General features: G+C 37.0%; 1 protein-coding gene across 14 annotated transcripts in view; it reads left to right on the plus strand.

Moving 5' to 3' along the window:
• Positions 1 to 25,572, plus strand: part of Mef2a (myocyte enhancer factor 2A) — a 156,319-nt gene that overhangs the window by 109,470 nt on the left and 21,277 nt on the right. For 8 of the 14 annotated variants that reach the window (XM_015493119.2, XM_048790345.1, XM_048790343.1 and 5 more), the window contains 4 exons: positions 3,271 to 3,408; positions 5,505 to 5,724; positions 6,587 to 6,646; positions 22,870 to 23,057. In XM_015493119.2, coding sequence (XP_015348605.1) covers positions 3,271 to 3,408; positions 5,505 to 5,724; positions 6,587 to 6,646; positions 22,870 to 23,057 — 606 coding nt within the window. Of the gene's footprint in view, positions 1 to 3,073; positions 3,206 to 3,270; positions 3,409 to 5,504; positions 5,725 to 6,586; positions 6,647 to 22,869; positions 23,058 to 25,572 lie in introns of all 14 variants that reach the window. The other 6 variants (XM_048790352.1, XM_048790351.1, XM_048790353.1 and 3 more) reach the window with 2 other exon arrangements.

The raw sequence follows: 25,572 nt of genomic DNA on the forward strand, positions 1-25,572 counted from the left end.
ATATAGCGCGCACACACACACACACACACACACACACACAATTCTTTGAAGTTATGTTTACTTCAGGGTGAAAGACAATAATTTTCAGCAACAGCCAAAGATAGTGCATAGTGCTGGTATTCTCAATGATTTTTTCCCCCAGAGTCCCCACAGTGAGAGCCTTAAATGTTTTTATTGTGGGTAACTTGAAGTATATGAGAAAACTGAAGCTCATCTGTTTCTTGTGTGCCTCACCTGGCCTTGTTAATAGATTACAGAATTCCACTTGTTAGTACCAGTGACACAGGAGAAATTTTTACTATTATGCTATTTGGTAATGATAAAGACGACAGAAAAAGTCTTTTTATGGTAATTAGGTCCTCAAAACAACTCTTCATGTTTGCTGATAAGGAGACACAAGTTGGCTGTTGAACAGAGGTACAGTAGCTTGTTATCTACAGAGTTGATACTGCCTCCTAAATTCCCTGGCTGTGACAGGAACTCATCTGAAGTGAAGGCTTGCAGAGCCAGTGATACTGGAGTACTTTCTTTCCCCATAATTAAGTTAGCCTTTCTTGCAGAAAAAAAAAAAAAATTCACATTTTTTTTAAACAAAGGCTGTATTATTTTTTCCTCTGTAGGTTTAAAGAGATATATACTTGGTGATTGCTGTTTGTAGAGAGTTCAGTGATAACATTTCAGTATACCAAGAGGGACAAAACTGAGTTAACTAGTCTTTTATGATATGTGAAAATTAAGAAACAAGCATCCAGTGATTAAAGACTAGAATAAATCATTCCTTTCATTATAATATCTGTGTATAGGTACTTGTTATATTTGGTCTGTTTCTCAGTTATAAGAGTTCAATGTGTTGTTCATTATTCCAAGTGTTAACATTTTCAGTGCTGATAGGAGCTTGCAGAAATTTGGCAGGTAGAATGTGCTACCATGGATGGGGTGGGTAAAGGTCTCCATCCCTTAGTGTTCTGAACAGCAAGACCTTTTATGGCTAAGTAAACATAATGTCCATGCAATTAGATTCATAGAGCTTGGTGCCATGGGACAGATGTTAGGGAAAAAGATGTAGTGTTCACTATATGTTCTTGTTTAGTAATTGTGTTTCAGTAAGAGCTTCAGGCATTGAGTGGCACATTCCAAGAAAGTTGAGAAGCTAACATACCTATAGTAATGTTGCTTATGATTTTCTTCAAGCATACATAAATTTAAAAAAAAATCAAATCAAATTTTGAAATAATTTTGCTTTGCTGGGCATGGTGGCACAAGCCTATAATTCCAGTGGCTTGGGAGACTCAGGCAGGAGGATTGCGAGTTCAGAGCCAGCCTCATCAAAAGTGAGGTGCTAAGCAACTCAGAAAGACTATGTCTCTAAATAAAATACAAAATAGGGCTAGGGATGTGGCTCAGTGGTCGAGTGCCCCTGAGTTCAAACCCTGGTAACCCACCACCCCCACCAAAGAATCTGGCTTTGGAAAAACTAAGAAAAGTTCTTAAATCTTGATGTACTGTGTTTGCATTCTACTTTCTTAAGATTAAAAAGGGAAAAAATAAACAAAATGTTTGTAAGTCAAGTTTTAAAGGATACTAATATGTATTATGAATTTAAAATATATATTAAATCTAATTTAAATAATTTGTGACGAACTCATCTAGAACTAGTTTATCAAACTTTCTAATTAGGTAGGCCTCAGTAGAAAATTTTAACTTCTTAATACTTTTGTGGAGTTGGTTGGAAAATCAACAGTCTCAAAACTATTTAAGTTGTTGAACCCAGTAATTCTACTTTAAAATAATACCCAAGAGTATTTTTTAATTTGACATTATAAATGTAAATGAACATTTGAATAGCTAACATATCTATAGTAATTGTTGCTTACGATTTTCTTTAAGCATGTACAGATTAAAAAAACAATAAAATCAAATGTAAATGAACATTTACATTTATAAATCTTCAAATCCTTGATTTTTTGTTTTATTTTGATGGTACGAGGGATTGAACTCAGGGTTACTCAACCACTGAGCCACATTCCCAACCCTATTTTGAATTTTATTTAGAGACAGGGTCTCACTGAGTTGCTTAGCGCCTCACAGTTGCTGGAGCTGGCTTTGAACTCGCAATTCTCCTGTCTCAGCCTCCCAAGCCTCTGGTTTACAGGCGTGTACGTACCACTGTGCCCAGCTCCAAATCCTTGATTTTTAATTCTTTTAATTTTAGACAAGTTGTTTTATGGTGATTTTAAAGTTAAAGAAATAGAAAACTAACCATCTGCTATATTTTTACAACCCAGTGTAAAAAAATGTCAGTATGCTCCAGGGGGAAGCTTTAACAACACTCAAGAAAATTCTGAAGAAAGTCAGTTCAGTGGATTAAACCAATCCATGAAGCAGCTCTGTAGATTGAGCTAATAAAAGGGAAAGGGGTGCATTCCATATAACCCTGGAATGCAAATTGTAAAAATATGTAGTCAGTAATATATACATCTTCATACAAAAGAACCATAAGTCGCATATAAATATTAGACTTGAGCTTTTATATTTTAGAATGTTGTGGGAAACTGTTAACATTCAAGAAGAAATTAGAAATGAAATTTTTGAGATTCTGGACTAATTTCTAGTGACTGAAATAAATTCTCATAGGCAGAAAGGAAGTCAGTAAATAAAGTTGCTGAAATGCTCAGTGCACTATAACTTCTCAAAGCATCATTTTGGTAAATTTCTAATTTATTTCTTTATAAATTGGCTCTAGCACTTAAGTTGATCAGGTTGTAATCACATTCTAATTGTTAACCGTTAGAACATTGTAAAATTTATATTTTTTAAGAAATTCTAAAAGGAAGAATCCAAACAAGTCAGTATTCCTTTTATTTTAATGTACAATTGAATTAATTTTATGTAGGTCTTAGGTTTACCTTACTTGAAGAATTAGTACTTCTTTGATCATTTGAAAACCATTTCAGTGGCTCTTAAATAATTCAGTTCATTCAATCTGTGCTCTCTTAATAATACAAAAAAAAAAAAAAAACAACTCATGGAAAGTTAGCATTATTTGTGTGTGAATTTTCCAATTGTATTTCAGACTTTAAGAAAAAAAGGCCTTAATGGTTGTGAGAGCCCTGATGCTGACGATTACTTTGAGCACAGTCCACTCTCGGAGGACAGATTCAGCAAACTAAATGAAGATAGTGATTTTATTTTCAAACGAGGCCCTGTAAGTACTTTCATTTTACCTCTACTTTTTATTTGTTGATCCTTTTTGTTAACTTCATTATTTAGGCTCTGAACAAGAAGGAACACAGAGGGTGCGACAGCCCAGACCCTGATACTTCATATGTGCTAACTCCACATACAGAAGAAAAATATAAAAAAATTAATGAGGAATTTGATAATATGATGCGGAATCATAAAATCGCAGTGAGTACTAAAGTATGGTTTGTGCTTATCTTATGCATGAAGAGATTGATCCGACATCTTAATTATTTTTACAGTGAGTTATGATAATAAATAGAAGGGGAAAAGAAGGTATTTTATTAACCTTTTTGCTCTATATAAATTTAAAATTTGCTGAAATCTTATAATAGTTTATGTTCAGCATCTTTAATGTAGAAGTGAGAACATTCTAATTCAGGCTTTGCTACTTACACGCCCTTATATCTTTAGATGGGGCACCTAAACATCCTGAATTCTACTTTCTTAATCTATACAGTGAGTGGCTTTGCTCATAATTTTAAGATCCCTTCCACTTCTAAAATACCATGTTTTTTAATAAAGGAAATAAATAAGACTTTCTTCTCTTTCCTATGAGTTAAAACATATATGTTTTATATATAAGACATAAGACGTGGGATTAAATAAATCTTGAGAATGCCAAATATTTCTAAATTTTTAGAAATTGTTTTATATAGTTGCTTTAACATTAGTAGAGCTGAGTTTACTGTCTGGCATTTTGTAAAAGTCTCAGAAGCACTTGGCATTGATACCTTCAAATTCCTGTCATAACTGATTCTGGTAATAAGGAAGAAAGGCTTGGATTAATTTTAAGTTAAGGAAGCAATGTTCATAAACTGGTTGTAAAATAAATAGTCACTTTAAATTTTTTTCTGTGCTCATATAACTAACCATAGTGAAACAGTACTTTTTTGAGCTCATGCTCCTGGACTTAATAGATTTTCAGAGTTCTTCTCACTGAAAGTTCCATAGTGAGAGCTGCTTAAGATTGTTATTCTGGATCTGATTTTCTAATTCTGTATATGAAAGTATAGCCTTCGTGAGACAAATGGTTCCAATGCTGATATTTATATCATTGTCAGAGCTAATTCTCTTAAAACAATGCCCTAAAGTGTACCTTATAGATAATTTTTTTTCAAAGTAGTCCTATAAGAATAAACTCAAGAAGAATAACTTTGAGGAGGTATGCCATTAGTCTTAAAACAACACCAAAGAAAAACCCTTCTGATCTCACAGGGATGATGATATTCTTGCAGTTAGCATTAAACTGAAAATTGTTCTATTTTTGAAAAGTATTTCTCATTGTTTTATATTTGTTGATGAATTATTATAATTTTCCCACCTGAAATTATTGAATAGAGTACATAAGCTATTTGTAGTCTTCCAACTTTGAATTAGCAGTGCAATTTTTATTATGCAAATCACTGTTTTAAAATGAAAGGAGAGGAAACTGCCTCCCCACACACTTTAAATTATAAAGAGGACTTATTTATTGTGGTCAACAGTATATTGTAAATGGTTTATGGAAGAAATGGAACAGGAAAATAGAAAATATCCTTTTAAAGTGGTATGAAATAATTTGGTGGAATAGAAGATGGCATTTTTAATATTGTAATTTAATCTTCATACAGTTTAAGGAAAATACCAGAAAACTCATTAATATCTTATCAGTAATTAATTTTGTTATTTAGGTTGTTTCTATGCATTTTCATTACACTCAGATTTCATTGTGTTATAATTATTTGTTTTTTTCTTTAATTTTGCCCATTATGAATGTCCATCAGTCAAATCAGATTGGGGCCTCATTATAATGTCCCGTTGCTGTATTAAGTTAATAATTATGTGTACACTCTTGCTCCCTTTTGATATATTTGGGATCTCTCAATAGGAATGTAATGATATTAAACTGGTTCGCATCAAAGTGATAATTAATGCTTACTTGGTAATGACAGTGATAAATTTTGTAATGTCTAAATTCAGCAGTAATACTTTAATATCAGGTTTTGACTTCTAATTTTCATCTCTATGAATATTTGAAATATAGAATATATACATTGTAGTATACATTAAATATAAAATTGAAAATGTTCATGTCAAACATATTCACATTCAAATATAATTCTAAAGAAGACAGCTTTAAATCTGCAAATCGATTAAGACTGTTCCCATCCTCCATTTGTAATAATTTGAGTTACCCTGTCAAATTAAAGTTCATAAATAAGTTACTTAATGTAGGTGAAAATAAAACTAACAGTTTTCTCTTTCTTGTTTTTTATTTACAGCCTGGTTTGCCACCTCAGAACTTCTCAATGTCTGTCACAGTCCCTGTGACCAGTCCTAATGCTTTATCCTACTCTAATCCAGGGAGTTCACTTGTGTCGCCATCTTTGGCAGCCAGCTCAACATTAGCAGATTCAAGCATGCTATCTCCACCTCCAGCTGCATTACATAGAAATGTATCCCCAGGAGCTCCTCAGAGACCACCAAGTACTGGCAATGCAAGTATGTAGTAACATCTGTACTGCTAGTTCTTTAACAAAGAAGGTAAAAAAACTAGTTGCTAACATAGTAAGTTTCTTATTCTGTTAGTCTTAATTTTATTGTCTGAATGAGCAGGAGTCACTGCTACATAACTGAAGTATTTTTTGAATGGCTACCATGGGACTAATCTACTATGAGACTATTTTGGCAGGCAAAGTAGAACAACATAGAGAACCTACCATGTATCACAGTAGGTTCCTTATCATGAGAATATTTAACGGGCAGAACATTTAATTAGTATATCATGAATAGAGATTTAAAGTTGATTTTATGTGAGCCATCCTGCTAGAAATGTGGAAATAAACTCATCTGATGAGAGTTAGTGGATTTTTTTTTTTTTTTGGCGTTTCTTTCTACCTGATTTGGTTAAGCAAGCAGAAATTTGCAGTGTATTTGCTGCATTAGCCTGTGAGATTCAGTATTTCCTTTCTCTTAAATCCTAGATTTGGTGATATTCAATATGTACTATCTCCATTCTTATTTATATATATCATTTGGTATTAATAACACAGAAAAGCAAAACCCATCCAGAGCTTACTAGGTAAATTCCTGTGTGTGGGTGTACACACATACACACACACACACACACACCATGTATAGTAATGTATGTTACATGTATAGTTTACACATATATATATATGTGTGTGTGTGGTACAGAATATATCAAATCACACATTAATGTGAACTTCAGACTGGGCTAGTTTTTATTTTGATGTTTTTTAGGAGTGGAGTGAAGGTTAACATCTGTTCAGTTCATACTCAAATAAGGAGAGTTCATTTATATTCATTCTCTGCCCTTCTCACCTCTTCATAATGTTGTTAGGTGGGATGTTGAGCACTACAGACCTCACAGTGCCAAATGGAGCTGGAAGCAGCCCAGTGGGTGAGTGAATTCCTACTGTTTCATTTTGTTGGCATCTGTCTCGTTTGAAATATAAGGAATATTGTCCCTGAAACTAGGCCCCTCTACCTTCTGAGGGATAATTTAACTAATACTTAACATTTTCTTGGAATATTCCTTTTATTGATCTTAAATTCAGTTACTCTTTATTCAGTAAATATTTATTGAGTGCTTCCTCCATAGCAGATATTGGGTTTTTACCAAAGACTAGATGGCCTTACTGTACTATGATGATTTTGAGTCCTTTGGGTATAAACCAAGGAGTAGGATAATTGAGTCAGATGGTGGTTCCATTCCAAGTTTTCTAAGAAATCTCCATACTGTTTTCCAGAGTGGTTGTACCAATTTGCAGTCCCACCAGCAATGTATGAGTCTACCTTTTCCCCCACATCCTCGCCAACATTTATTGTTAATTGTATTCTTGATAATTGCCATTCTGACTGGAATGAGATGGAATCTCAGTGTAGTTTTGATTTACATTTTTCTGATTGTTAGAGATGTTGAACTTTTTTCATGTTTTTTGTCTGTTCATGTATCTTTTGTGAAGTGCCTGTTTAGTTCCTTAGTCCATTTATTGATTAGTTATTTGGGGGTTTTTGGTGTTAAGTTTTTGAGATCTATGTATATTCTGAAGATTAAGGCTCTATCTGAGGTGCTGGTGGTAAAGATTTTCTCCCATTCTACAAGCTCTTTATTCATGTTTTGATGGTTCCCTTTGCTGTGAAGAAGCTTTTTAAAAAGTTTGATACCATCCCATTTGTTGATTCTTGATTTTACTTCTTGCTGGGCATGGTGGTGCACCCCTGTAATCCCAGTGGGTTGGCCCTAAGCAAATCAGTGAAACCCTGTCTGTAAGTAAAATACTAAAAAGGGCTAGGGATATGGCTCAGTGGTTAAGTGCCCCTGGGTTCAATCCCCAGTCCCGTTCCCCCCTCCCCCCCCCCCCCCCAAAAAAAATTACTTCTTGCACTTTAGGAGTCTTATTGAGGAAGTTGGTTCCTGAGCTGACATGCTGGAGAGTTGGGCCTACTTTTTCTTCTTGTAGGCACAGGGTCTCTGGTCTAATGCCTAGGTCCTTGATCCACTTTGAGTTGAGTTTTGTGCAAGGGGGGAGGTATGGGTTCAATTTTATTCTATTACATATGGATTTTGAATGGATAAAGAAAATGTGAAGTACACACATACAAACACACACACACACAATGGAATATTAGTCATAAATAATGAAATTATGGCATTTGCCAGTAAATGGACGAAACTGGAGAATATCATGCTAAATGAAATAAGCCAGTCCCAAAAAATCAAAGGCAGAATGTTCTCTCTGATATGTGGATGCTAACCCACAAGAAGGAAGGGGAAGAATAGAATCTTGTTGGGTTAGACAAAGGGGAACAAAGGGAAGGGATGGGGCATGAGAATAGGAAAGACAGTAGGATAAATTGGACATAATCTTCCTGTCCTTACATGAATACACAACCAGTGTAATGCCACATCATGTACAACCACAATAATGGGATCCTAATTGGAACAAATTGTATTTATTCTATGCATGTATAGTATGTCCAAATACACTTTACTGTCATTTATATCTAGAAAGAACAAATTAAAAACAAAACAGATTTGATTGCCTTAGTGTGACATCTACACTGAGATAGTTTCTTCAGAAGAAGCTTTCTATATCTTCTGTCCTCACCAAAGTTAGACTGTTAGTGACCTGCTTTTTTCTTACAACAGATTAAAATGGTTTTAGAAAGATTGGAATGCAAAGAAATGGTGGGCCTACTTACAGAGATGGAAGGAGAACTGAGAGATCTGTCTCAAGGATTTGCTTTGGTGGTCACATGTAGAACATTGACCTTTAGCATAGTTGCAGCTGGATAGATTATTTTACTTGTGGGGCTCCACCTAAGATCACTAGCAATTTAAACACATGTCATAAATGTGTTTGCCCACCCCTGACATGCTGATAAAAATATATTATGATCTTAATATCATAAAAACATAATATATATGTCAAAAAGTTACAAGAATAAGTGTAGCCCTTTGGATTTTCTTTATACTAAGTCTTCTTGTTAATATGTGCTAGTGACATTTGTCATTGTTATCTGAAAGCAAGGTAGGAATTTACTCCCTCCATAGATATTGTGTGTCCTGGAAACATCTGAAAACAGAACATTTATAGGAAATACTGTCAAATATTTATTCCACAAGAATATAAGGAGCCTCTACCTTAAGAAAATTAGGTGGGTGACTAAATTACTTTTAAAATAAGAGAGAAATAAAGACACATTATTGAGTGAGACAAGTTACAAAATGTATAATGACTTTAATGTAGGAATTAATGCCTAATTATACCTGTACTGTTTTAAATTGTCTTAATGGAATTTAAACAGATAAAACCTGTTGTAGGTCTTATCTCTTATATGAGAACATACATGGAAGTCTTATCAATTATACATTAAGACTGCAATGTGGCTTTTTTCTTTTGGACACAATTTTAATTGTTTGTATCCCATATCTCTTTTGTATACATTTTCCCTTATGACCCTCCCCACAGCAAAACTATAAGTTCAGTGCCTACCAAAATTGGTAGAGCCTAATATCTTCCTCCTTGCAGCAGTATCTGATATTTGCACCATCCCACTTCTTCAATTCATTTGTGGTAGTTTACTGTTAGGAGCCCCAAAAATGCCTGAGAGGCAAATAAGCTATAGAAGAATAAAGCCACTATCCCAGGCCTTATTATTTCTCTTGGCACATAAGCAAAACTAACTAGGCACACTCAGAAGCATAAAACATAAATGAAAACCTGTAGGGAAAAAGAACAGTAGAATCAGGCTCCTGAATTTGGAGTTATTAGGCGAAGATAAAGAAAATATTGAGAATTTAGACAGAGAACTGGAAACTTATTTTTAAAAATGGAAATTTTAGAACAAAAAATACCATGTTTTAAGAACTGAACAGACCAGTCTTGTAACATATTGAACAAAGCAAATAGTAGAGTTAATAAACTAAAATAAAAAACAGGAAATAATTAGAATTTTTGAGACATGAAAAGATGAAAAATCGAGGAGAATAAGACTGAGAGGATACAATGAAAAAGTCCAATATACATTAAGTTGTAGTTCTAGGAAGCGAAAAACCAGAGAAACTTGGGCAAAAGTAGTATTTGAAATAGTGATTAGTATTATCCAAAACCAGTCCTCCCCCCCAAAAAAACCCCTCAGATTCAGAAAGTTCTACAGAATTCACATGCAATACAAGTGATATACTTATGAGAAATTTTAGAATAGAAATTTGGGGATGTACCTCAGTGGTAGAGTGTTGCATGAATTCTCTGAGAAAGATAAAGTCGCTTTATCTGTCTATCTACTTATTTATTCGTTTATTTACTTTTATTTTTATGTGGTTCTGAGGATCGAACCCAGGGCCTCGCACATGCTAGGTGAATGCTCTACAGCTGAGCCACAATCCCAGCCCGTAATGTTGCTTCTTTAGGGCTACTTCCCAGGAGAGGTGAAGAGGGAGATGATAGTATTCAAGTAGGATTTCATGAGCATTGTATGTTTTCTATTACAAATTTCTAATGGATAGAGATTCATGTTGTCCATCATATAGGACTTTTCATCAAATTAAGTGAATGGGGTCATCAATTATTTCAAAACCTGTGGTCTTTTTTTTAGTTCCAGAAACCCCAAGCAATTCTTTATACGAATAATACAATTTGAAAACTTTAAAAATACGTTTTTGCTGATTTGTTGAATAATCTGATGCATGCTTGTCAAATTTTATGGAATGTTCATCACGTATGATAAAATCAAGTTTTGCACGTTGCTGTGTAGAATTTTTTCAGAATGCTTCGAAGTTTTGCTTGTCAATTAATGTATTCACAGCAAAACATTAATGACATTACTGTCTAGAGTTTAGCCCTGAATGAGTAGTATTAAGGACACAGAATATTTTCCAGCCACTTGAATATGCATTATTTAAGCTGACATGAATATTTACATTCTGAAATATGAGCCAGATTGATAATTGGATAACCTACCTAACATCTGGAAACTATAATTGAAATTAGATCTGTTGGGGCTGCGTTTGTGGCTTAGTGGTAGAGTACTTGCCTAGCATGTGTGAGGCATTGGGTTTAATCCTCAGCACCACATATAAATAAATGAATAAAATAAAGGTCCATCAACAACTAAAAAATATATTTTTTTTTCTTTCTTTTTTTTTTTTTTATTGTGGGTTGTTCAAAACATTACAAATTTCTTGACATATCATATTCCACACTTTGATTCAAGTGGGTTATGAACTCCCACCTTCACCCCATACACAGATTGCAGAATCACATCAGTTACACATCCATTGATTTACAAATTGCCATCCTAGTGTCTGTTGTGCTCCGCTGCCTTTCCCATCCTCCACCCTCCCCCCTCCCCACCTCTCCCCTCCCCTCCCCTCCTCTCTCTCTACCTCCTCCACTGTATAACCCTGAGGGTCTCCTTCTATTACCATGCAATTTCCCTTCTCTCTCCCTTTCCCTCCCACCTCTCATCCCTGTTAAATGTTAATCTTCTTCTCCTGCTCTTCGTCCCTACTCTGTTCTTAGTTACTCTCCTTATATCAAAGAAGACATTTGGCATTTGTTTTTTAGGGATTGGCTAGCTTCACTTAGCATAATCTGCTCTAATGCCATCCATTTCCCTGTAAATTCTATGATTTTGTCATTTTTTAATGCAGAGTAATACTCCATTGTGTATAAATGCCACATTTTTTTTATCCATTCGTCTATTGAAGGGCATCTAGGTTGGTTCCACAGTCTTGCTATTGTGAACTGTGCTGCTATGAACATCGATGTAGCAGTGTCCCTGTAGCATGCTCTTTTTAGGTCTTTAGGGAATAGACCAAGAAGGGGAATAGCTGGGTCAAATGGTGGCTCCATTCCCAGCTTTCCAAGAAATCTCCATACTGCTTTCCAAATTGGCTGCACCAATCTGCAGTCCCACCAGCAATGTACAAGTGTACCCTTTTCCCCACATCCTCGCCAGCACTTGTTGTTGTTTGACTTCCTAATGGCTGCCAATCTTACTGGAGTGAGATGGTATCTTAGGGTGGTTTTGATTTGCATTTCTCTGACAGCTAGAGATGGTGAGCATTTTTTCATGTACTTGTTGATTGACTGTATGTCCTCCTCTGAGAAGTGTCTGTTCAGGTCCTTGGCCCATTTGTTGATTGGGTTGTTTGTTCTCTTATTGTCTAATTTTTTGAGTTCTTTGTATACTCTGGATATTAGGGCTCTATCTGAAGTGTGAGGAGTAAAGATTTGTTCCCAGGGTGTAGGCTCCCTATTTACCTCTCTTATTGTTTCTTTTGCTGAGAAAAAACTTTTTAGTTTGAGTAAGTCCCATTTGTTGATTCTAGTTATTAACTTTTGTGCTATGGGTGTCCTATTGAGGAATTTGGAGCCCGACCCCACAGTATGTAGATCGTAGCCAACTTTTTCTTCTATCAGACGGCGTGTCTCTGATTTGATATCAAGCTCCTTGATCCATTTTGAATTCACTTTTGTGCATGGCGAGAGAAAGGGATTCAGTTTCATTTTGTTGCATATGGATTTCCAGTTTTCCCAGCACCATTTGTTGAAGATGCTATCCTTCCTCCATTGCATGCTTTTAGCCCCTTTATCAAATATAAGATAGTTGTAGTTTTGTGGATTGGTTTCTGTGTCCTCTATTCTGTACCATTGGTCCACCCGCCTGTTTTGGTACCAGTACCATGCTGTTTTTGTTACTATTGCTCTGTAGTATAGTTTGAAGTCTGGTATCGCTATACCGCCTGATTCACACTTCCTGCTTAGCATTGTTTTTGCTATTCTGGGTCTTTTATTTTTCCATATGAATTTCATGATTGCTTTCTCTATTTCTACAAGAAATGCCGTTGGGATTTTGATTGGCATTGCATTAAACCTATAGAGAACTTTTGGTAATATCGCCATTTTGATGATGTTAGTTCTGCCTATCCATGAACAGGGTATATTTTTCCATCTTCTAAGATCTTCTTCTATTTCTCTCTTTAGGGTTCTGTAGTTTTCATTGTATAAGTCTTTCACCTCTTTTGTTAGGTTGATTCCCAAGTATTTTATTTTTTTTGAAGATATTGTGAATGGAGTGGTTGTCCTCATTTCCATTTCAGAGGATTTGTCGCTGATATACAGGAATGCCTTTGATTTATGCGTGTTGATTTTATATCCTGCCACTTTGCTGAATTCATTTATTAGCTCTAATAGTTTCTTTGTAGAGCCTTTTGGGTCTGCTAGGTATAGAATCATATCATCTGCAAATAGTGATAATTTAAGTTCTTCTTTTCCTATTTTGATGCCTTTAATTTCTTTCGTCTGTCTAATTGCTCTGGCCAGTGTTTCGAGAACTATGTTGAACAGAAGTGGAGAGAGAGGGCATCCCTGTCTTGTTCCAGATTTTAGAGGGAATGCCTTCAGTTTTTCTCCATTCAGAATGATGCTAGCCTGAGGCTTAGCATAGATTGCTTTTACAATATTGAGGTATGTTCCTGTTATCCCTAGTTTTTCTAGAGTTTTGAACATAAAGGGATGCTGTACTTTGTCGAATGCTTTTTCCGCATCTATCGAGATGATCATATGGTTCTTATTTTTAAGTCTATTGATGTGGTGAATAACATTTATTGATTTCCGTATATTGAACCAGCCTTGCATCCCAGGGATGAATCCTACTTGATCATGGTGCACAATTTTTTTGATATGTTTTTGTATCCGATTCGCCAGAATTTTATTGAGGATTTTTGCATCTAGGTTCATTAGAGATATTGGTCTGTAGTTTTCTTTCTTTGAAGTGTCTTTGTCTGGTTTAGGTATCAGGGTGATGTTGGCCTCATAGAATGAATTTGGAAGTTCTCCCTCCTTTTCTATTTCCTGAAGTAGCTTGAAAAGTATTGGTATTAGTTCTTCTTTAAAGGTTTTGTAAAATTCTGCTGTATACCCATCCGGTCCTGGGCTTTTCTTAGTTGGTAGTCTTTTGATGGTTTCTTCTATTTCCTCAATTGATATTGGTCTGTTTAGGTTGTCTATATCCTCCTGACTCAATCTGGGCAGATCATATGACTTAAGAAATTTATCTATGCCTTCACTATCTTCTAATTTATTGGAGTATAAGGATTCAAAATAGTTTTTGATTATCTTCTGTATTTCTGAAGTGTCTGTTGTGATATTGCCTTTTTCATCCCGTATGCTAGTAATTTGAGTTCTCTCTCTTCTTCTCTTCGCTAGCATGGCTAAGGGTCTGTCGATTTTGTTTATTTTTTCAAAGAACCAACTTTTAGTTTTGTCAATTTTTTCAATTGTTTCTTTTGTTTCGATTTCATTAATTTCAGCTCTGATTTTAATTATTTCTTGCCTTCTACTTCTTTTGCTGTTGTTTTGCTCTTCTTTTTCAAGGATTTTGAGATGAAGTATGAGATCATTTATTTGTTGGTTTTTTCTTTTTTTAAGGAATGAACTCCAAGCAATGAATTTTCCTCTTAGAACTGCTTTCAATGTGTCCCATAGATTCCGATATGTTGTGTCTGTGTTTTCATTTATCTCTAAGAATTTTTTAATTTCCTCCTTGATGTCTTCTATAACCCATTGATCATTCAGTAACCTATTGTTCATTCTCCAAGTGATGTATGCTTTTTCCTTCCTTCTTTTATCGTTGATTTTCAGTTTCATTCCATTATGATCAGATAAGATGCATGGTATTATCTCTACTCCTTTATATTGTCTAAGAGTTGCCCTGTGACATAATATATGATCTATTTTTGAGAAGGATCCATGTGCTGCTGAGAAAAAAGTGTAACTGCTTGATGTTGGGTGGTATACTCTATATATGTCAATTAGGTCTAGGTTATTAATAGTGTTATTGAGTTCTATAGTTTCCTTATTCAACTTTTGTTTGGAAGATCTGTCCAGTGGCGAGAGAGGTGTGTTGAAGTCTCCCATGATTATGGTATGGTGGTCTATTAGACTCTTGAACTTGAGAAGAGTTTGTTTGACGAACATAGCTGCACCATTGTTTGGGGCATAAATATTTATGATTGTTATGTCTTGTTGGTGTATGGTTCCCTTAAGCAGTATGTAGTGTCCCTCTTTATCCCTTTTGATTAACTTTGGCTTGAAATCTATTTTATTTGATATGAGTATGGACACTCCTGCTTGTTTCCGAAGTCCATATGAGTGATATGATTTTTCCCAACCTTTCACCTTCAGCCTATGTATGTCTTTTCCTATCAAATGCGTCTCCTGTAGGCAGCATATTGTTGGGTCTTGTTTTGTGATCCATTCTACTAGCCTGTGTCTCTTAATTGGTGAGTTTAAGCCATTAACATTTAGGGTTATTATTGAGATATGGGTTGTTCTTCCAGCCATATTTGTTTATTTCTGTTACTAAACATGGTTTGTTTTCCTCTTTGATTATTTCCCCCCCCTTTACTGTCCTACCTCCCACTGTTGGTTTTCATTGTTATTTTCCATTTCCTCTTCCTGTAATGTTTTGGCGAGGATGTTTTGAAGAGATGGTTTTCTAGCTGCGAATTCTTTAAACTTTTGTTTATCGTGGAAGGTTTTAATTTCATCTTCCATCCTGAAGCTTAATTTCGCTGGATACACAATTCTTGGTTGGAACCCATTTTCTTTCAGTGTTTGAAATATGTTATTCCAGGATCTTCTAGCTTTCAGAGTCTGTGTTGAAAGATCAGCTGTTATCCTGATTGGCTTACCCCTAAATGTAATCTGCTTCCTTTCTCTTGTAGCTTTTAAAATTCTCTCCTTATTCTGTATGTTGGGCATCTTCATTATAATGTGTCTAGGTGTGGATCTCTTATGATTTTGCACATTCGGCGTCCTGTAGGCTTCTAGGATTTGGGATTCTGTCTCATTCTTCAAGTCTGGGAAGTTTTCTCGTATTATTTCATTGAATAGACTGCTCATTCCTTTGGTTTGGAGCTCTGTACCTTCCTGTATCCCAATGACTCTTAAGTTTGGTCTCTTAATGTTATCCCATATTTCTTGGATGTTCTGCTCATGGTTTCTTAACAGTCTTGCTGAGCTGTCTATGTTCTTTTCCAGTTGAAATACTTTGTCTTCATTGTCTGATGTTCTATCTTCTAAGTGTTCTACTCTGCTGGTAGTATTCTCCATTGAGTTTTTAAGTTGGTTTATTGCTTCCTGCATTTCTAGGATTTCTGTTTGTTTGTTTTTTATAACCTCTATCTCCCTGTATAGTTGATCCTTTGCTTCCTGGATTTGTTTGCGTAATTCATTGTCGAAGTGATCTTTCATTGTCTGATTTTGCTGTTTAATGTCTTCCTTGATACTCCAGATCATCTGAAGCATGTATATCCTGAATTCTTTATCTGACATTCCATCTGCTGCAGCTGTTACCTCTTCTAAAGTTGCGTTGACCTGCATTGCTTGTGGTCCTTTCTTTCCTTGTCTTTTCATACTGCTTGCGTATCTTTCCTGCAGGTGCGGGCGGCGGCTCTGCTCTCTCCTTATTCCAATTGGGGTGTCGTGGCTACCACGCCGGCAGGTCACTGGGCCTGTTCTGGGCGCTGGCGGCGGCTCTGTTCTGCCCCTACTCCAATTGGGGTGACGAGTGTACCACGCCGGCAGGCCACCGGGCCTGATCCGCCGGTCGGTTGCAGGTTTGCCTACCCTGCAGGCGCGGGCGGCGGCTCTACTCTGCCCCTACTCCAAATGGGGTGACGTGTCTGTCGTACCGGCAGGCCACTGGGCCTGTCCCGCTGGTCGGTCGCAGATCTGCCCACCTTTCGGGCACGGGTGGAGGCTCTGCTCTGCCCCTACTCCAATTGGGGTGTCGTGACTACCCCGCCTGCAGGACGCTGGGCCTGTTCCTGGCACGGGCGGCGACTCTGCTCTGCCACTACTCCAATTAGGGTGGTGTTTGTACCACGCCGGCAGGCTCCTGGGCCTGATCCGCCGGTCTGTTGTAGGTCTGCCTACCTTGGAGGCGCGGGCAGCGGATCTGCCCTGCCCCTCCTACCACGCCTGCGGACCCCTGGGTCTGATCTGCAGTTTGATCACTGGTCTGCTCACCCTGCGGGCACGGGTGGCGGTTCCGCTCCGCCCCCACTCCAATTGGGGTCACGTGACCACCACACCGGCAGGGCCTGATCCGGGCGTGGGAGAAGGATCTGCTCTGCCCCTACTCCAGTTGGGGTGACATGTGTACCACACTGGCAGGCCACTGGGCCTGACCCGCCCGGCTGTCACAGGTCTGTTTACCTTGCAAGCGCGAACGGCGGCTCTGCCCTGCCCCTCCTACCACGCCCATGTACCACTGGGTCGCGGGTCTGCCCACCTTGCGGGTGCGAGTGGCGGCTCCGCTCCGCCCCCTCTCCAATTGGGGTCACGCGGTCACCACGCTGGCGAGCCGCTGGGCCTGCTCCGGGCGCTGGCGGCGGCCCGGCTTCTCCCCTCTGGCTCAACGACAAATTGAGGAGACTCGGGTGACTGTGCCTCACCCCCCCTACCAGGAGACCAACTGCTTATGTCACCGCTGGTATTGATGAAGTTCTCTCCTCCGCCGCTTTCTGCTGACATCAGATCTCTGCCATGTTGGTATCCTATGCGAATGGCAGCATTTCGTTCCCCTTGCCGGGCAACCAAAGCAACGGGTGAGTCCTGACCGGCCCTCAGCAGGACCCGGACCGAGAAGCAGTTTCCGCGGGCTCCTAGCCCCGGGCCAGGGAAGTTCCGGGAGCCGGAACTCGGCCGCTCCGTGCTCGGTGTAAGCTCCTATAAGTGTAAGCTCCAAGAAGCAGTCCCCGCGGGCTCAGTTCCGGGAGCCGGAATTCGGCTGCTTAGTGCTTGTTGTATGCTCTGATAGGAGCAGGGTCCAAGAAGCAGCCTCCGCAGGCTCCGCGGCCCTGGGCCAGGGCGGTTCCGGGACGGTTCCGGGAGCCGGAACTCGGCCGCCCCGCGCTCGGTGTTCGCTCCGATAAGATCAGGTTCTAAGAAGCACCCAGGCACTGAACCCTAGCAATCTGTCTGCTAGCCGCAGGCGAATTGCAGCCCGAAATTACCTGATCTATGGCTGAATGAGCTGCGGTCAGTCGAAAACAGGGAAGGTGACGTCAGTTTACCAACATGGTGGCTGCTGGCCTCCTCTGTGGTCTGACCGGTGTGGAGAACCGAGATGGACCGCTTCCTTCCCCCGTCTCGAACCCAGAATTCAGCCCTGAGTACGGTGCTTTCGCGGCTGGCAGAAACTGCAGCGCTGTAACCCTGCGTCTCTATCCCAGCGCGCGCTGCAGACTCTAGCCGCGGGGCGATTTGCTGAATAAGCAGTTACCCTCCGTGCGACAAACCTCTCGCGTTTGAGTCCCCGTAGCCAATCCTCGTGCGATGGAAATCCTTCCTCCAGGTTCCCGAGCACCCCACTATTGCTGGAAATTCCCAACAAGATATCCTTTAGCCGTCCTGACTTGTCACACTCCCACACAGTGAAGCAGCACACGGGGGTAATGCACTCCCCTCGCCGCCATCTTCCTTCCAGAATGTATATATCTAAAAAATATATTTTAAAAAAGAAAATAGATCTGTTAAGTTTCTGGAGCATAGGTATGCAGCTTGCTCAAGAGTGTTTTTTTTTCACATTGTTATTAGAGTAGGAAATTACCATGATAACTTAAAACACATTTTAACAACAGTCACATTAAATTAGGCTTATAGTAGTGTCAATTATAGTAGACACTTTAATTCCTAAATTTATAAGTTGTAGCAAGATGAGTTATTTACTGAAAGTATCTGCTGCACAAGTCTATCTCAACAGTATATTCATTTTTTCATAAAATTGGAGGTAAGAAGGCATATAAGTTAGTATACCACTCTACAAAATAACAAATAGTACATATGAAATTATCTTAGCTTTAGCCTGGCAAGTTACCAAAAACTTATATCATCTTGCAGTCATTATCTGCTGCAGACTCCTGACTTCACACTTAGATCGCCTTTCCTTCTTACAACTCAATTCTTATGAGTTACTATGGTACCATCATAGCCAGGTGTGGTGGCAGGAGGATCCCAAGTGTGAGACCAGCCTGGGCAATTTGGCAAGACACTGTTTCAAAATTCTTAAAATTTGAGGAAAAAAAGTTCTGGGGATACATCTCAGAGGCAAAAGTCTCCCAGGTTTAAAACCCTCCAAAAGCATTTTAGACTCCACAGTGGAAAATAGTATTCATGCTTCTTGATGATATGTTCTTTTAAATTCTGTATTTACATCATATAATGTCTTTGAGAGGAAATACTGCTTTTATTCTTCATATTTGAAGAATATGCAAATCAAATATTCTAGATATCAGATACAGAAAATATTCATGCCATTATATATTAAGAGAAACTGTTAATTCTTGTATTGCTGTGCAATACCACTTCTATTAAAACGTCTCATTTTGAATAAAATTATTTGAGAAACATTTGTGTTCTCCAGATGTCTGACTTAGCAGTTACTTCTGCCCAACTCAGCTTTCTGAAGGATGCAGGAAATTGCTCTGTGGGTTGTGGAAAAGAGATTCAGCCCAGATTTTATACAAACCCTTTCAAGATAATGGAAACAATTCATGAAGTAGGCTCATAGGGTTGACTGAAATACCAGTTCTCACAGCAAAATTAAATCAGACATATGAATTAAAATTTGTAGGTCACTTTGTAAGCAGTTTCAGAAAAAAACAAAAGGAATTAGGTGAAAAGGAGGAAAAGAACTAAATAACATCTAGAACCCTGAAATTCGGAATGAATGACACCTGCTAGAGAGAAGCAACCATTCCTAGGTGCCCTACTTAGCATTTCTTTTCTTTGCCCCCAGGCTTTCAGAACTGAAGCATGAAATATAGTGATTAGGATTCAACAAAGTTGATTATATCACATTAGCAAAACGTTAAATTTTTAATTCTCAAATAACTCAACTAAATAGTGTATCTTTTTCAAACTAAATACAAGAAGAGCCAGGTGTGGTGGCATCCAGCCTCAACAACTTATTGAGGCTCTAAGCAACTTAGTGAGACCCTGTCTCAAGTTAAAAAGTAAAAAGGGCTTGGGTGGTAAAGCACTCCTGGGTTTAATTCCCAATATCCCGTGCCCCCCAAAAATGTACATTAAAGCCTTCATTTTCTTCAGAAAGTTATATTTATAAACTCTCTTAATCCATCTCTTTCTAGTAATAGTTTTCCAAATTTTAGAATTCATATAACTGTTTATCAGTTGACCTCTTTATTATTATTGTCTTTGAAAGTGCTTTATAATCTGCCAAGTACAGTATATTTTGATTTTTTTTTTTTTTTGGTACCAAGGATTGAACCCAGAGGCATTTAACCACTAAGCCACATTTCCAGCCCATTTTATTTTTTTATTTTGAGAGAGGGTCTCACTAAGTTGCTTAAGGTCTTGCTAAGTTGTTGAGGCTAGCCTTGAATTTATGATCCTCCTGCCTTAGCCTCTTAAGCCACTGGGATTATATGCATGTGCCACCCCACATGGTTTACAGTATGAATTTTAAGTGGTTTGTTTGCTTCTTTGTTTATTCATTTGTTTGTTTATTCCAGGGATTGAACCCAGGGTGCTTAACCACTAAGCCAGCCTTTTTTAATATTTTATTTAGAGACAGGGTCTCACTGAGTTGTTACATACTTCACTAATCTCCTGAGGCTGCCTTTGAACTTTTGATCCTTCGGCGTCAGCCTCCCGAGTTGCTGGGATTTCAGGTGTGCACCATCGCACATGGCTTAAGTGGTTTTAAATTATCGTGCTTCTTTTCTATTTAAGAAACATCGGGAGAATCAAAATTATCTAAGTATCATTTCACTTCTCTAGAGTTCAATCTTCTCAGGATAGAGTATTAGGAAGAATTTTAGATCAGTGTTAAGTACACAGCAGACATTCAGTTTTGGTTAGTCCTTCCATATATGTTAGTAAAAGAGGTGTGTGTGTAACATATCTATTATGTACTTATTTTTAGTGAATTTTTAAGTTTTCTCTTTTTCTTTATAATGGCTAGAAAACAGTAGAACAAATATAGCTACCCTTTCCTTTTGATTGTCCCTGGAGCCATGGGTTTTCTAGGCTGTCTTACCTGCAATTGCTTACACCTATTCATTTTTGCCTTGAGCCTATCATTTTTTTTTCACATTTATCCATTAGGCTTCCCTTCTGTTTTCTTCTCTCATTCTTCTGTCTTTTCAAACTACTCAGAGGTTAGTCCTACAAAGGCTTCCCTAATTATGCCTACATACTTGAGACCAGTGCATACTTCCTGTTTTCTTTTAAGTTTTATGTGGTTACCCTTAGTTGCATTACTTTTGCCCATACTTTAAGTATAAATTTGATATATTCATACCTCTGCAGTGTGTTCTTGCTAACTAGAGGAAAAGTTACTTGAAGACCATGAAGGCTTTTTTGTTTTGCTTCTTTTGCCCTCCCAACAGTACTTTACATACAATAGAGGTTGAACCATTTTTACATGGTTGCACTTATTGATAACATGTGAATTCTGAGCTCTACCCAGAGAACTTAAATCTTCTTCAGCCCTTCAGAATTCTAGTTAAGAATTCTGAATATTTTGTTCTTGGTCAGCTCTGTAATACACACTAGGAATAAAATTGTTAATTATAAATTTATTTTGTACAGTGCTTTTAAGTTAACCTCTATATGCAAAATAGAAAAGGCTTACTCAGAATTTTTCAAATTAGAATAATATTACCATATTTATGGCAATAAACTTCTTTTATTACTAAAAACAAATGCTATATGTGGTAAACCTATAGTTTTTATGTTTTGTTTTTAAAATTGCTGGTCTTTAAAAAATTGAAACAAAATTAATTTTGTATGAACAGTTAACACTATTTTATGTCTAGTAATTCAGTTTTCATAAGATATTTTTACAAATTCATTGTATAATGTTTTCTATTCTTCACTGGTTTATTTGCAATAAACTTAGAAATCTAAATACCATATGATACATAGTTTCTTTTATAAACGAATATTCATTACATGTTTTTGTATACTTGTTTCTTAGCTGATGAATAGTAGATAATTCTAATAGTATAGCATCAGTTGCAGCTCAGAGAAAGCTACCCTTAGGCTTAAATGGCATTGGTATCTGTTATTAACTTCTAAGTGGTACAAACTGCAAACATAGTTTAATTTTAAAGAGCTTTTACTTCCTTTCTTTGGTATTCTCTTTTCTTTATCAAGTTTTTTTCTCATTTTGTCTTTCTTCTAAATCTCAAAATGACTTAAGAATAATATGCTTCCTTGGAAATAGTTGTTGGAATATTCCTGAACTCAGTCACTGTGGTGGGCAAGAATGTTTTATATTCATTGCCTTGGACCCAAGTCAAATGTCTTGTCATCCAGCCAATTTGTGGCAAGGGGATGAGGCTTGAGGTGTGGAGTCATCCCCACCCAATCCATAGACTACTACACACAGAAGGGACTAGAATATCTAGAATGTTTATGAAACCAAATACATTTATATCTCAATTGGTGACCAAAAGTTCTGCGTGCACAGAACATGTACCACAATGTACCTATTTCCTTATTTCACCTAAGGGAGATTGACACTTCTATTAGGGAATGTTAAAAGGTAGGAATAAGATGATTAAAATTAGATAAACCATAATTATTTAGTACGGACATTAATGTAAGCTGAAGAAACAGAACAGGAAAAAGTAGAGCTACTAAAAGAAGTTCTTGGTGGAAATGAGGCATTAAAGCTGAGTGCTAAGTAATCTGCAGTTAAGGAGTTGCCTGAAACCTAGTGTAGTACCTAGAACCTAGTATAGGGGTACTTTTGTGTCATAAGAATGAAAGCACAGTCATTTTTTAAAACACTGTCTCCATTATTATAGTCCCCAATATGAGATGACGTATTAGGAATGTGTGTTGTATTTTAAATGCTTCTCATAGATGTGGCATTAGTGTTCAGTTTTATAATATAAGTGTTTGAGACTTTGGTTGACTAACTTGTTTACTTATTTTTAAAATATTGAAAGATACCTGGTTAGTTACCCTAGTGAGTTTTATTAAATCCATTTGCAACTCAGACTGGGCAAATGTGCTTTGTATTTATGACAAAGTATTTTAATGACTCTTTTCACATTAATAAATTTTCCAGGGAATGGATTTCTAAACTCAAGAGCTTCTCCAAATATGATTGGAAATACTGGTGCAAATAGTTTAGGCAAAGTCATGCCTACAAAGTCTCCCCCTCCACCAGGTGGTGGCAATCTTGGAATGAATAATCGGAAACCAGATCTTCGAGTTGTCATCCCACCTTCAACCAAGGGCATGATGCCTCCACTCGTAAGTTGAACCTCTCTTCAGCTTTATTCTTTACAATACACATTTTATACATAGTCAGTCTGTATCTGCCTTTAGAATTTTCTGTGTGTCTTCACAGCCCACAAAACTTTTTTGATATATATTTGTATTCAAAATTAGTATTTGAGAGAGACAATTCTATTTGAAATGCACAAAAATTACATTATGGAAAAATAAGAAACAAATTTTTCTTAGTGTTTATTTGAAATTAAAGCTAAATATGGAGAAGTTATTATGTTAGTTCTAATTTTACCAGGCTAAAATCTTTGCTTAGAGATCTCATTCCCAAATTCATAAGTTAATTATGACTTATTTCTTCTCTGTACTTTGAATCTTTCAGTAATTTATTATATTCTTTTCTGAGAAAGAAACATTAAATTATTTGTTAGAAATTCTACATACCAGAGAGAACTATTACAGAATAGTTTATTCATACAAACTTTAGATGAGCTACTCTCCAAATAATTTTTTGCTTATTCCTTCTCAAATAACCTTTCTATTTAACTCTGTAAAGAATGCAATACCCCCGCCCCCAACTTCTTGACAGTGTCTTTAGGACTTGAGAGTTCTAGCCTCATTTGCTTTTTAATCCCATGTCTGTGTTTGTAATGGAGCAAAAGAATATGTTTTTCCCCCTTAGCTTCTTGTAGAAAAAAATTAGAAAACATATGCCAGGTTTAAAGCAATTTTTAGTGTAACAACTGCTTGAATATTAGCATACTAAGTGATGTGCCAAGTGTTCTTTACCAGGTGCAGCTGGTAAACATGTCTTTTATGTTTTTGCTAAGTGAAAGTGAGGCTATCAGGCTTAGATAATAATTCTATATTTGTTTTTATAGATTACAAAACATTATATATGCATTCTCTCATCTGATTCTCAATTAGACTTTGTGAATAAGGAAAGATGAGAAAACTGAGCTAAAAATGCCAGGACCTTTGAGACTTAGTCTTGTACTCTACCCAAGTCAAAAAACAAAGAAGTACTTTTTCATTTGGGTGTACAGAAAGCTGAAAGCTGTAACACTCCGAACTTTATAATGAAAAAACAAACAAACAAAAAACTTGAACGTACAGCAGATTCACAGTTTTCCTTGAATCCATTATAGTGCAAAGATTTCAGGGCAGTCAGCTGGCCTGAAGCTTAGGGAAAGACAGATGCTATGGGGAGAGAGAGGAGATTAGGGCACTGGGCAGGTCACCATGACAGGAGTTAAACTAGGGTGGTTAGTGAATTACTAGAGACCAGGTGTGCACTGGCAGGGCTATTTGAAACATTTGGGTTCACAAAGTAGGGTGAATCTGTCTTGTCTTATAGTCTTTTCCATCATGAGCCCCATTGAATACTCCATATGAAAAATCAGGAATGTCCTGGAAAAGCCTCCATTGAAGGAGAGAAGGGGGAGAGTGGCTACGATATTAGGAGCCAAAACATTTGTTTGAATCTTTCTATCCTTTTTCTTCCATGAAACAAAAACCTCTGTGAGGAAGTAAACAACAGTGTGACTGACTCTTAGGGCACTGGAGAAATCCCATTGTATCTGGGGAAATAGAAAAGGAAAGCTATCTCAGTCTATGATGGAGGAGCAGGAAGACAGGTTAGGTGCACAGCAGTGCCATGAGAGTGGCTATATGACTGAGAAGGCCACAACCTGTAGCACATTAGAGAGGTGATAGCTTAAAACATAATGGGACAATCAGGGTAATAAACTGGGTAAGCCAGGACCCACCTGCAGAGGGATTTGAGCCTGTGATAGAAACACTTGAGAGTATTGATAGCAACAGTAAAGATCAAACACTGTTCAATTTCTAAGAAAATTAATTAATACCTATTACTACAGGCCCATTTGAAGGAATTGCATTGTCTATAAGTCAATAGGAATTATCTATACTGAAATTCAAAGAAAAATCAAAACAAAATCAAACACTGAACAAAGTATCCTAGAACTGTGGAATTTGTAATTGGAATTCCCCCTCAAAAAAAAAAGAACAGCAGGAATAACAACAAAGTAGGATGAATGCTATCAATACCCACACATATACACATATATATTTAGATTGCTAAAAGCAAAAGGCAAGAAAAATCAAAGACAGCCAGAGAAAAGAGACATATTATACACAGAACAAAGAAAAACTCTTAACCCAGAATTCTATACCTAGCAAAATCGTTTTACAAAAATACGATTAAAATACTTTCTTAAACAAAAATCATGAGAATTTATTGCCAGCAAATCTACTCTACAAGAAATGTTAAAGTCCTTCTGTAGAAAGAATGTTATGTCAGCAAAAACTTGAATCTACACAAAGAAATGAAGAACAGTGGAAATGGAATAAGCAAAGATAAATCACTTTTCCCCTACTTCTTATATAAATCTTCTATTTTCAGTTTTAGATTTATAGAAAGATTATAAAGATAGTATAGAACATTTGCTCATACTGTGTCAAATTTCTTCTTAATTTATATTAGTATGGTACATTTATTAAAACTAATGAACTAATA

The sequence above is a fragment of the Marmota marmota genome, unplaced genomic scaffold (assembly GCF_001458135.2).
Source record: "Marmota marmota marmota unplaced genomic scaffold, marMar, whole genome shotgun sequence".
NCBI lineage: Eukaryota > Metazoa > Chordata > Mammalia > Rodentia > Sciuridae > Marmota > Marmota marmota.